At 39.2% G+C, this 14,111-nt stretch overlaps 1 protein-coding gene across 1 annotated transcript; it reads right to left on the reverse strand.

Annotated features, from left to right (window-relative positions):
* Positions 1-374: 374 nt before the first annotated feature.
* Positions 375-13,666, reverse strand: ARL6 (ADP ribosylation factor like GTPase 6). The gene is made up of 7 exons (XM_038766401.1): positions 13,522-13,666; positions 10,821-10,882; positions 9,269-9,337; positions 8,071-8,165; positions 6,506-6,635; positions 5,232-5,287; positions 375-957 (listed from the first exon to the last, which is right to left on the reverse strand). Exons 1-7 carry the CDS (start codon positions 13,642-13,644, stop codon positions 932-934), a joined length of 561 nt encoding a protein of 186 aa, XP_038622329.1. The 5' UTR covers positions 13,645-13,666; the 3' UTR covers positions 375-931.
* Positions 13,667-14,111: the final 445 nt, after the last annotated feature.

Raw genomic sequence — 14,111 nt, forward strand, 5'->3', positions numbered from 1 at the left:
TCAAAGAGATTCTAGTAATATTCCACTAAAGCACACACATTTTTACATTACATTAATGACTAGCTGAGTGACAAGCTCTGGGGGCTAAAGAGGCAAAAAAATTAGTGTCTAAAGACTAAATGTCCAAAGGGGGTCAAATACTTGTTAAACATCAATCCCCTGAAATCTTGTGAATCATCAGTTTGATCTAGTCAATGGAAGAAAATCATGTACATTCAGTTTCAGTAATCAAATTCTGCTAAATAAACTTATTCAAAATTTCAGACTATATACCAAAAGAGGCTCAGAGAAATTCAGCTGACTGTTAACCATTTGCTACTTCCTTAAAAAACACACTTACTTTTTTTTTACTCTAAACACCACACAACCATCCATGTGTTCCATTTAATTTTATTGAGTTTAACGCATCACAGATAGCAACATTTTAATTACATAGCAAATACACAGCAGCTCCTTAGAAGCATCTGCAGTCATTTTTCAAAACATAACCCACACTTAAAACTTCTATAATGCACCAAGTTTTTAAAAAGTTGAGACAACACGCTATTAAATATTCACAATATTTTAAAGGGATAAATAGAAAATACATAAAAGATAAAATATGATTTTCCTGGTCTACGTGCTGAGTTTCACGCAGGAAAACTTTTAAAAAATGAATGCAGACATTTAACCATAGAATGAATGGCAACCTGTCTCTTCTGAGGAAAGGAATGATCTGGATCTAGTTCAGGAACTGAATTAGCATGCCTGAAATGCTACGTTCCTAAGAGTTTACTCTTTCTGAGCTGGTGGAAGCAAACGGGAGATTGAACTGGGTTTTAAAGGTTGTGTTTTTTTAATGAATTATAGCATTCATTCCTCTTCAAGGAATAGATACTTTTAGAATGAAACAATCACTTAAGTTCATGAACTTCTCACCATCACTGGGCTTTCATGTCTTCACTGCTTGAATCTGATCTAGAAGTAAAAACAAATAAATAAATGGGTGAGGTTTTTGTTTCTGTTATTTGTTAAGCACTTACTATGCGCCAGGCACTGCACTAAGCACCGGGGTAGCTACAAGACAATCAGGTTGGACACAGTCCATGTCCCACATGGGGCTCACAGCTTTACTCCCCACTTTACAGAGGAGGTAAGTGAGGCACAGAAAAATGAAGTGACGTCCAAATTTACACAGCAGACAGGTGATGGAGCGTCCTCTGAGTCCCAGGCCTGTGATCTTTCCATTAGGCCACACTACTTCTCTCTCCCACTTGACCAAAGACTTGACCAGAGACTTCACTTCAGTGGTCAAATGAGGATAGGAAGAGCAGATCAGCCGCCCCCGGAAGCAGATAAACTTAGGCAGTGGCAGCTGCACCTCTGGCTCTCGGTTCCCAACATGGACAGGGGACCCAAGCTGGGGGCCATTCCATCACAAAATCCTTCTTCAGCTGCAACTGCACCCACTCATCCCCTCTGCCCAGCAGAGGAGTAGGAGGGCTCATTATCCTGTGAGTACAAGGCTGTAGTGCAGCCTGCCAAGCTCGAAGTGAACGGCAGAGCTGCTCATATCCTGTTCCTGACCTTTTCCTACTAAATAGTATTTCTGAAGCACTTACTATGTGTCAAGCACTGTGATACGTGCTGGGATAGAGACAGGGTAATCAGGTTGGACCCAATGCCTGTCCCCCATGAGGCTCACAGTCTAAGTTGGAGGGAAGAGGACTCATGCACCTAGGAGTCAAGAATCCCCTTCTCCTAAAGCCATCTCAAAGCCCCCTGCCCTGACACCCAACAGTAAAATCCCCACTAGCATCTTGTCCATGGTGAATCACCAGAATGTGCCCTGTAGAAGTGGCTGTGGTGGCCCCAAAGTATGGTTTGGGGAATGACTGGCTAGGCTTTTTAATTCACTGTCCAAAACCTCAAAGGCCACAACTGCCTTGAATCATACAGGCACTGACTCATGGGTGCCCTTCTGGCAGAGGCAGGAGGAGATTGAATTGTTTGCTACAAAGGGCAAAGGACTGACCCTTTTCCTTCAGGGTCAAGAGGAGGTGAGGACAGTGAGGAGGTGATGGATGGGGACATGAGTTGCCCGCAATCTGATCAGGCCCCAACCTGCACCAGTCATAACAGTGAGTGTGACACATTTTCACTACCCGATGTTCTCTCCTTGGCTCTTCTTGCCTCATTCTACCCTAAGGGCCGGCTCAGACTCCTAGCTTTATCAACATAAATTCTCTCTTCACTCACTCCTCCAGGTGCAATGGGTGCAAGATCACCCAAAGCCTGTCACCCGAGGCAAAGTTGCCCCAGGTGCTAAAGCCTAGTTAATCCTCTGTTCCACATTTATATACTTACAGAACAGGTGAATAAGAACCATATTTTACCAAGTTGGAAGCATATGTAATTTTACATATTGCTGAACATTTAGTTGGCTGTTGGTACTTTACAGAACTAAAAGTAGCCAGAAAATATCCATGAAAGACCTCTGACAAACAACAGTGGGGGTTTTTCTGCTCAAATAATAAATGCTTCTCCCTACCGTTTACACTGTGAGATCCTTGAGAGGCAGGGGTTTGTGTTTCACCTGATTATTTTTTATATCTACTCCTTAGTTTAGCATAGTGCTTGGCACCTACTAGATACTTATCAAAAAAAAATGTAGAAAGCACAATATTCTCTAGCAGTATGCAAATAATATATCTCATGTTGCTGTGCAAGAAGACTATCATGACTTTTGAATTTAGACCAAGAAGAGGGTTCTTCCAAAAGTCCACTATTAAGATGAACTGGTACTGTGCCAACAGGGAATGTGTCTGTTAATTGTTGTACTGTACTCTTTCAAGCACTTAGTACAGTGCTCTGTACACAGTAAGTGCTCAATAAATAGGACTGACTGACCTAGCATCCATGGAGAAATTCAGGAAAGGATTAAGGAACAACCGATGCTTTGTAACATATCTATTCTATTTATTTTATTTTGTTAGTATGTTTGGTTTTGTTCTCTGTCTCCCCCCTCTAGATTGTGAGCCCACTGTTGGGTAGGGACTGTCTCTATGTGTTGCCAACTTGTACTTCCCAAGCGCTTAGTACAGTGCTCTGCACACAGTAAGCGCTCAATAAATACGATTGATTGATTGATTGATTGATTGTAACGTTTCCTTTATGATTTTGGATCATTCCTGACACCTAGTGGCCTAGTTAGGACAGGACACGAGAAAAAAAACCCAACAAATGTTTCTGTAGTTAAAATGGTTTTGACTAACCCTGGAGGAACATAATCTACACCAATTGCCAGAAACCACAACTGATTGCTCTGCCATACTGGGCAAAGGGAGATAGCTCTCTCACTCTTTTTCCCCTCTCTCTCTTCCCCTCCTGCAAGGAGGCAGCTGTGACTAACACAGCTACCACCACTCTGGTTTGAATGGCCTCTTGCGCTCCCAAACAAGTCTTGGGCTCCCTGCCATTTCTACACCTTCATAGGGAAGTGGGAACAGAATGGAGGAACTGGGCTAGTAGAGCAGGTTTTAAGAAGTGGGACTGCCACTTCACAGCATGACAGGGCTGTGCTGGCTGCATCAGTCGCTCTGATGGTTCAGCAGGGCCTCCACTTGCGGCCACGGCTGCCTGGTGTGAGTTGCTTCCAAGATCCTCGCTCCGGTCCCAGGATACTCCTGCTGTCCTCATCAGATAAGCAGAGGAGCCCAGGACTGGCCACATGGTCTCTGGAGCAGCCCTGGAAGGAGCCCACAGTGGCAGACTGCACTGTTGACAACGGTGATGGGTACCGGGGCCCGTGGCCAAACCTTTGTTATGCCATCTGATAGTTAAAAAAGTTAAAAAGTTTTGCAAGATGATTGTAACTTCATTTCCATTGGGTAAGTACGTTTTTTAAAAAATATGATTTTGCCTCTGTAGAATCATTAAAAAAAACCCATCCTAAAAAGTCAGCATTCTTTAAGTTTCGTGAAACACAAGTAATACCCAATAGGGCACATGCAGTTAGTGATTAACAGAAAGAACTAAAATGCAAATTGTAATACTGTGTCCACTTTCAATAATTAGCCTTCATCATAGTATTTCCCATGTCAGCTGCTGGCAACCCTGATAACTTGTGATAACGTGAAATATGCCACACAATGGTCATTGTTAGCAAAGCTAAGTGGCAAAAATGCCTGCAAGACGACCCTTAAATATAACTCTCACCATAGACTGCTCATTAACACTGAACATAAAAGTATCCTTCACTAGTCGGATTCTGGAAATGGTTTGCTCAACTGCCACATCTTCCTTCTGGGACTGAAGCCAAAAGATTTCAATATTTTTATGGTCACAAAATCTTCCTGCGAAGGTGTTTAAATTGTGTGGCTAGCAGAAATTAACACCTTCAATCAATCATATTTATTGAACACTTACTGTGTGTAGGGCACTGATTGGGCGAATACAATATAACAGAGCTGATAGACATGTTCCCTGACCATAATGAGCTTACACTCTAGAAGTAACAATATAAGTTTAATTGCAGAGCAAAATGACACATCTAATAGCTAACTCCTTCTTTAAAAGGCAAAAAAAAAGTCTGGAGAAAGAAGGTAAGAGACTAAACTTTAATAGTAGAAGAAACATTTTTTCTGCCCCATTACGGTTATTGGGTTCCCTAATTTTTGATGAGTGCTTAATGTAGCAAACGTTTGTGGGTTTATGGCATAACTCTTAAAGAAAAATGTATCTTCATACTAGAGAAAACATTATTACTCACTTGTTATCAAAAAGAAAAGTTTAAATCCGTCATGAGATTGTATGCTCCTTGAGTGTAGGAATCATGCCTTCTAACACTATTTAATTTTCCCAAGTGTTTACTGGGGAAACAGTAGACGTGATCACAATCCTCGACTTTGTCAATTTATATAATAATAAGACTATTAACTTGCTTCTTTTTCGAAAAAACAATCAGAAGGGTTTTTTTACTGATATTTTTTTACTGATATTTACATATTTTTCCACCTGTACTTTCTTTGTATTTTCTTTTTTTGATTTATCTAGTATTCTTTCCATAAACATATGGAAAAAGAAATGATGAGGTGAATTCGAGAAGACAGTGAAATACTCACTGTGTGGTTTTTTCTGGCAGCAGGAATGAATGGAAAAAAAAGTGGGTGACATAATAAAAAACATAAAACAACGAAAAGTTGAATGGGAAAGAAACAGAGGGATGGAAATGGGTAGAAACCTAGAGGTACCTTGGAGCCAGTCTACTCCTTCCTGTAGTCCTTCTCCTTTAATGGCATCACTTGCACTAAAAGAAACAAAATGAAGCCAAATGAGAAAGATCTGGGACAGAGCTGACTGTAAAAGAGTTAACATTTGACTCTGCTATTAGGAAAATGGCCATATCTCTTTAGCAAAAATTATCTGAATCAAGTTAAACACCAAACAGGAGAGAGAGGGATTAAAGCAACTGATTGTTCAAGGGTAAAAAAAAAAAATACGTTTCATTTTCTGCACAAGCCATTATGCACTGACTGATGGGGGTGGAATACACGGAGAGTTTAATTTTATGATGAGTCTGCTGATCTCTGATTTCTACATGGTATAAGAAAGGCATTTATCAAATTCCCCAGCTTGGTGTAGTGCTGCTCCAGGCCATGTGCAAAAGTTATGAGAAGCAGCATGCTTAGTGGATAGAGCATGGGCTTGGGAGTCAGAAAATCATGGGTTCTAATCCTGCCTCTGCCACGTGTCTGCTGTGTGATCTTAAGCAAGTCACTTCACTTCTCTGTGCCTCAGTAACCTCATCTGTAAAATGGGGACTGAGACTATGGGCCCCATGTGGGACAGGGACTGTGTTCAACCAGATTTGCTTGTATCCACCCCAGCACTCAGTACAGTGCTTGGCATGTAGTAAGCCCTTAACAAATACCACAATTATTATTTTAATAATAAAAAGCTATAAAATAATTCATTACTAGTTTTTCTCTCACCAAAACACTCCCATAATTTAAAAGTGGACTTCTCTCAAAAAGGTTTTGTTGACAAAAACCCAACTGTTTAATTTCATAATTCGGAAGAACAATAAAGAAAATCAACAGAAGTTTTTAAAAAAATCCAATAAAAAGTAATTGCTTTCTTCAAGAACTTTCTTTTCATGGAACAGACAAGACTGAGGATCAGAAGTTTGTCTTTGCTATTACAAGGGCCACAAAATACTGCTGGGGATTACACTGAAAATGTGTTAAAAATGTTAAACCAATAAGATATGACTATATTGTTACTAACAATTAATTACTCATTTGTAAAATGATTTTCAAGGTACTCAATCATACAGTAGGGATTTTTTTCCTAAATTGTCTCAAGTACACAATTCTGGCATCACAGCTTTCAAAAAGACATCAACGACAGCAACTATTATTGTAATATTTAGCAGACTGTAGAATTCTTTTTGAATACACAAGAAAGATCAAAGATAGGGACATTTGGGGGAAGACAAATGATGATATTAGAAAACTCTACCTACCAAATATGCCAGGGTTTATCTTTAATGCTTTCCAAAGACAACAACTGAGACACTTTTACAGACGTTAAGGCATCTCTGAGATCCATCTTATTGGCAAAAAATAAAATAGGTATTCGACGATGCTTAATATCTAAATAAGAAAACAAAGCAACATCGCATGTTGTAAGAAGAGTGATCCTTTTCAGGCTTTCACACACGAAGAAAGAAGAATATTTCACAGTCAAGGACCTGGTTCTTTCGATATAACAAAAATAAACACGTAAAATACTTGGTTCTGCGAAGTTAATGAAGCCTTCATCACAAAGACATAGTATTGCAGGAAGCAGTTTTTACCCCTAAGGAAGGAAGGAAGGAGAAGCAGGGTAGCCTGGTGGAAACAGCGCAAGCCTGGGAATTAGAAGACCTGGGTTCTAATCACAGCTCTGCCAGTTTTCTGCTGTGTGACCTTGGACAAGTCACTTCATTGTATTAACCTTTCCCAGGTGCTTAGAACAGAGCTCTGCATGTGGTAAGCACTGAATAAATACCATTAACTGACTGATTGATGACCATTTGTTAAAGAGACAGTTGTTTTGGAATGACTTGGTTTCTTAGACCTTCAAAAGTATTTCAAAATAAAAAATAATTTCACAAATGAATTTTGGGGGCAAATATTCTAAGAAAAATTGGCAACTTAGGAGAAGATCTGAAATATGGGATGGTCTGAATAAGAATGGCTAGAAAGGCAACCTTGAAAAAAAATAGTTAAAAATCAAGGTATTCAGAGTTTTCACTCCCAAATACAGGAAGTTCTTGACTTTGTACGTTCTATATCAAGATGAATGCCCTCATGATGTTTCTAAATTTATAGATCGTTTTGGCTTTATAACTCGTCAAGTTGTTTTTTTTTTATTCACAACACCAGTCTCCTTATGGCAGGCATTAGTTCCAGGACTGTGTGCACCCGCGACAAAGGGAAAGAATTCCAAAGCTTTGATTTGAGGGGAGGTATTGTGAATGGGAGAGGAAGTCAGTCCCCCTTTTAGACTGTGAGCCCACTGTTGGGTAGGGACTGTCTCTATATGTTGCCAATTTGTACTTCCCAAGCGCTTAGTACAGTGCTCTGCACATAGTAAGCGCTCAGTAAATACGATTGATGATGATGATGAAGTCAGGGACAGGTGGAATGGGAGATGCTGGAGGTGAGGGGATTACTTGTTCACCAGGTAGAGTCAACAGGGAGGGTTTATATGTCCATTTGATTTCTGATACCCATCACTGGATTTCCTTGGCATATAATACAAATAAATTAATGTAGCTACATTATTCATCTTAAATTAACAAGTAAACAATTCTGGGAAATCTTGTTTAAACTGGATACCAGGCCTTGGGTCAAGAACCAAGTCCCCAATTTCCCTTTGAGAAAACTGGTTCCAACTGACAGTGTTTTGACAGGCACAGTTTTCAGGAATCAGTCAGGCCTCATAACTGAGGGCTTCCTGTACAGTATATAAACCCGGAAGGAAAATTACACTCACTGTCAATACAGAACAACAGAATGAGTACCACTGCTCACATACACTCACCTGGATGATTCAAAAGAGTTTCAAGTTCTTCTCTGGCCACCACCATTCTTAATTTATCACTGCTATCGATGACAAAAATAATAGCCTGGCCTTCCCTGTATAACAGAGAAAGGTGAGAGAAACATTGTAAGTATCGCTAAAAGCTGAAACATCTTTCCTCAACAATAAGCATCAATAAGCAACAAGAAGCAGCGTGGCTCAATGGAAAGAGCATGGGCTTGGGAGCCAGAAGTCATGGGTTCAAATCCTGGCTCCGCCAACTGTCAGCTGTGTGACTTTGGGCAAGTCACTTAACTTCTCTGTGCCTCAGTTACCTCATCTGTAAAATGGGGATGAAGACTGTGAGCCCCACGTGGGACAATCTGATCACCTTGGATCCTCCCCAGTGCTTAGAACAGTGTTTTGCACATAGTAAGTGCTTAACAAATGCCATTATTATTATTATTGTTAATTACATTATACAACAGAAGAGTATTAAAAATCACATATCTGCTGCTGGTAACAATAGTTTCCAGGGAGCAATAAGAGCTTTCTGAAATATCCCCTCATTTAACATAAAGGAGCTCAAGGAAGATTCCCGAGAGAGTATCTTTCAGATAACATTGTTTTTCAAGCACAATAGTTAACATTGGTTCAAATTAGGAGGTTCAAACAACACTACTTGATTTTTTATTATTTAAAACCCATGTTTCAAAACATAGGTTTCAATTAATTGAAATGTAAGGTTTAAATTGGAACAAGTTAATATACCTAGATAGGCACAGAATGAATTTGAAGAAAATTTCCACAGAAGAGAATGGAGGGAAGAAAAATTGAAAATGAAGAATAAAATAACCTTTTCTGCAAATAAAAGCAGAATTGATATTAGCACGTTGAAAGTAAAACCTACATGGGGGAAAAAATCTCTCATTCTACAGTGGAATTGATTTTTTATATCTGTTTCCTAGAATCAATGAGAAATATTACAGTCATCACTAAATATGCCTTTCTTTACAAGCAGTATTCTGATTATAGCTCATCTAGAAACTCACCAACTTTTAGATTGGTGTACTAGAACCTGAATAGGAGTGTAAACTATTTCCTCACCCATGATGCTCCTCAGCTAACATAAAAAGGAAACAAAAATGACAAAAAAATTATGCCAGAATATTGCAAGTATTTTATCTACTCTAATGTGTTGTCATATGGATTTACTTACTTGTAATAGTGTTCCCAAAGATTTCTGTATCTTCCCTGACCTGACATGTCAAACACCGTGAAAGACAAACTGGAAAAGAAACAATCAAAACATGGCATTAACTGAAAATGCGTATATCAATTTAAAAAAAAAAAAAACCCTTGAAACCAATAAATCACCCTACATAGATGAAAGCTTTGTTGCTTTTTGAAAAAAAAAACACTCAATTTACTAGATGGGAAAACTAATGAGAAATGAAAGATATAAAAATAGTGGACTTATTTCCATGGTTCATTTAACAAAAATAAAACTCAATTTTTAGAAAACCTTAACAATATAAGATTTTGATTCACTATACCTGAAGGAGGTAATGACACTTGTAGGAAAGAGCACAGGATTGGGAGTCAGGAGACCTACGTTGTTGCATTGGCTCTATCATCTGCCTGCCATATGACCTCTGGTAAGGCATTTAAACTTTTCTGTGCCTCGGTTTCCTCACCTGTAACATGGGGAAAGAGACCTACTGTCCCTCCCTTCTACATTATGAGCCTTCTGAAGGGTAAGGATTTCAATTTATTTGATTATCTTGAATCTACCCCAGGGCTTAGTATATCACAGCACTTAATAAATACCATTATTATTAGTTGAATTGGACAGGAGTACCGCTTTATACAAGATAAATGAACAGATTGACCCAACAATCCCTTTAGGAGCAGAACAATTTACCTGAGGACCAGGTGGAATAACTGCTCATGGACTTGCTTCTTTTATGCTAGTCTGTTTAGGTGATCCAAATTATAAAGGAATTCACAGCCCAACAGTAATTCTCACACGAGCGGAGTTCTGGCTCAGAATCATGCTCGTTTTCATGTCCACTGTAATTCTAAGGTGGGTGGGAGGAAGGGAAATGACAGAAAGGCTGGATTTAAAGTCCCCAGGTACTTCTGGGCACTGTATTCCTGGAGCTGGCTTAGAACACACTGGAAGCTTCCAATGTCAATACTCCTAATAAAGTCCAAGAACCTTTCTGTATGGAGTTATGAACATAGCTACCTAAAAGCTGAGGAAACACACACTTTCGGGAAGTATTCCTTTTGCCCCAACGCAGATCTATCCCTGGGTCCCTCTCTGTTCACAGAAAGTGAGGACTGAACCCACTTGGGAGAGTCGGAGTTGGGGGTCAGGGGGAAAGGCTCCTTCCCATTGTGACTGGAACTATGGTTCACTCGTCGTTTTTAAGAGAAAAAGTTTGGGACCGGCAAAGTATGTTGATGCTGCTTAAGGGGTAAACTCAGAGGTGGGAGTAGTAGTGTGGAAAGCCAAAGGTATTATTAATTCTGTCTGCATGAAACATCGCACTAGAGATGAGATTGGGTTTGTTTTGGGCAGATTTCACACGTAAAGAAGGACTTTCAAATACTAGGGGCCCCAAGCAAGTTCTGTCAGTAAAACCAAATTTTGGGGAGGCATTTAGCAATTACTGGTTGGCAATAGCCAGTTACACTTCAAGTGTTTATCATGTTATTCTCATGCAAACAAATCTGCAGTCATCTACTTAATAGAGCTGAATTACCTGGATGTCTTGAATTTCTCTATACTGAATCCTATTGTAGGAACTATGTCTTGGGTTTGAGCCTTTCGAAGAAAAGAAAATTCATATTAATGCACAAATGACTGAAATGCAGAAATAGGAAGGAAGGAAGAAAGGAAAGAAGGAAGGGAAGGGAGGGAAGGAATTTAAAAGCTCAAGATTTAAACCAAATTTCTCCCAAATAGATCATCAATACCTACTTCTCTTGTCCTATGTTTCCATTAGCTTTAAGTGATAAGACACTCTGTGATGAGAAGCGTGCTTTTAAGAGCTAGAAGAGACAACTTCATTGACCCAAATCCGGGAAAAGAGAGAAAAACTCTGGGGCTTGGTTCCATCCAGGGCAGTATATAACTGTTGGAAAGACAACCCCTTTGCTTCCTGGGAAATGTTGTTACTCCTTTCCTTCTCTGCAATTCCCTTGCCAACTTTCAACAGAACTTGATTTGATGTTTTGATAGCACAAAGCTCACACCAAAGAATGATCACAGAACAAGGGATTTAACGAATTCCACTTGCGGAAACCATTGATTTGTTAGCCTTAGGGACATTAAGAATGGTGATACACAGAATCCTCCCTTACCTCTCCATTCAAACAGCCCCCACATTGGTCCAAGCACTTTTAATATCCCATCTTGGCTATGGCATCAGTCTCCCAAACTAACCCTGTACTTCTAGCTCATACTGACCTTTGATGCCAATACCATTTTCTAAAATGTTGTTCTGCACAAGTATCCCTGCCTCAACTCCTCATAAATCTCCAGTAAACTGCCAATGTTGCCCATTCCTCTCCGCATCAAGCAGAAACTCCTTGCCACTGGATATAAGGCATTCAATCACTCTCTTCCTCCTACACTCTATTTCCACTTCACCACAGCTTCAACTCTTCCTTCCTAAACTATCTGTGCTCTTACACAAGTACAATATAGATTAAAAAAACAAATAAAATACTCTTCTTGGACTCTGATGCAGCAGGAAATGGAATCAAACACTTTCCTTATATCAAAAGTATAACCAGTTATGTTGGTCTGGCCAACTGTATATCTTCATTGATTTTCACTAATAAATCAAATCAAGAGGTGTCATCTTATTTTTTCCCACTCTTCTTCCTTTCTGCTTTGCTTCACTTCAGCATCTGAAGTGCGATTCCAATATCAGCTTTAGTCACTTTCAGCTCTTAACAACCCATCTGACCAGTTGGATTATCTTGTGATCCCCTCTTAACAGATTAATAAAAATAATGGGTAATAACACCGATGGAGAGGAGTTTATAGGCTGCTCACTTGGTGGAGAAGGGAAGAAAAATATCACTTGGTTTAGGTCAATCCAGTTTTGATGAAGTAAACCTAGATATTGATGGAAAGCATCTATTGTCATTTTTATATATAGGCTGCTAGCTATTAAATCCTAATAAAGTTTATTTTTCACCATAGGTTCATGATCTTATATAAATTAGAAAATTTCCTTAGGCAGTAAAAAAAATTAGGGATTATTAAAACCATTTTTGGCCGGTTAACTTTCTGGTTATTCAGACCCTGGTCTTACCAACAAACTTAATAACCACAAGAGCTATCACCTTGTATCCTCCCCAGTGCTTAGAACAGTGTTTTGTACATAGTAAGTGCTTAACAAATGCCATTATTATTATTATTATTACTAATTACATTATTCAACAGAAGAGTATTAAAAATCACACATCTGCTCCTGATAACAATAGTTTTCAGGGAGCAATAAGAGCTTTCTGAAATATTCCCTCATTTAACATAAAGGAGCTCAAGGAAGATTCCCGGGAGAGCATCTTTTAGATAACATTGTTTTTCAAGCACAGTAGTTGAACATTGGTTCAAATTAGGAGGAGGGAAGAATTTCTAATGGCTACTAAGAGTTGTTAGTAGTTCCCAAGTATGTCAAGGGAGCATTTGCTCCTGTATGCAAACACCAGTGAAGTGATGATTTCCCTCTTATAAAATGGACCTTAAACTTTCACTGTGATAAATGTTTACTCATCAGCAAAGTGGCCAGGTTTACTGTTCTTTCCATTTTGGTAGAGTGACAGATACATCAACAAAATCACAACACTGAACTCAATTTTTCTACAGTGAAAGGCAGGCTGAGCTTCAGTTATGTGGGGCAATCCAGGGTTTACAACCTTGAATGTAGTGGTAATTTGATTGGTCACACAACCCTTTGTTCTAAGAAATCCCCCAGGGCTGAACTTAAACAGTATTCAAAGCAAGGGAAAATGACTCTAAAGGAAAGCCCCCTTAGTTATCAGTGGCTTTACTGCATCAATTGACAGCATCCTTGGGCTCCAGACCACCTGACTGCTCACAATTGCCCCTAGGAGGAAGAAGGCAGAGGAATACAAGGTGAAATTTGAATGAATCAATCAGCAATTTGATAAAGGATAGAGGGGAAGGATGCTGAAAGCAAAGGTTACAGTGCTAGTTAACTGTGGATTTCTTTTACTGTCCTATATAAGCAAAAGGTTTTACACGTATTTTGCATAGTATACCTCGGTGATACTTAAATGTACTTCTCTAAGAAAATGACAAGCCAAAATAAATTCAAGGCACGATAATGAAAATGTGTGACAGAATACAGAAGAACAGTTTATCAAGCTTTACAGGCTTAGCTTCTTGGAAATGCAGAAAGGCTGGAGAATGGTTAAAGGGCTACTTACATGAGATGGTTTAAGTTTGTTAATAATAGTAGTTTTGCCGCTGTTATCTAACCCCAGGCACAAAACATGAACCTCTTTCTTCTTCAGGCCAAGCAAGCTGGACAGCTTATCGAGGAGTCCCATAATGATTATTCCGTTATTCAAATGCCAGCTGCAGGTCAGAAGAAAGAAGACATCTATCAGTGATATTTACTGAGTGCTTACTGTGTGCACAGCACCGTACTAAGTGTTTGGGAAAGTACAACAGGGTTGGTAGCCACATTCCCTGCCCAAAACAGGCTTACAGTCTAGAGAGAGAGAGAGACATACATTAATATTAATAGCATAAAACATGGACACATATGGATTAAAATTAATCTGCAGATTTTACTTTAAAAAAGGCTCTATAAGAGCAATGTCACCATAGATTTGGTAAATGCAATCAGTAAACAGAGGTTAAGCTGATTACCAGAAAAGAGCCTTGTTTGAAAAGCAGATTGGCTGCATGACAAAATGCCCTTGAAAACCTTAGATGTTTCTCAGTATTTTTTCTAGAGAAAAATAAATAAATGGCCAGGTCCTTACTAGAGTACTGGGCCTGATCTAAGCTT

This window comes from Tachyglossus aculeatus, chromosome 24, assembly GCF_015852505.1.
Source record: "Tachyglossus aculeatus isolate mTacAcu1 chromosome 24, mTacAcu1.pri, whole genome shotgun sequence".
NCBI lineage: Eukaryota > Metazoa > Chordata > Mammalia > Monotremata > Tachyglossidae > Tachyglossus > Tachyglossus aculeatus.

Excerpts from the sequence above, each read along its gene's own strand:
- ARL6 (XM_038766401.1), bottom strand. The coding sequence starts at position 13,644 with ATGGGACTCCTCGATAAGCTGTCCAGCTTGCTTGGCCTGAAGAAGAAA. Across the intron at positions 9,338-10,820 it reads GAGAAATTCAAGACATCCAG|TTTGTCTTTCACGGTGTTTG; the intron begins GTAATTCAGCTC and ends TTTCTTTTCCAG. Across the intron at positions 958-5,231 it reads AGGAGTAGACTGGCTCCAAG|ATCAGATTCAAGCAGTGAAG; the intron begins GTACCTCTAGGT and ends TTTTACTTCTAG.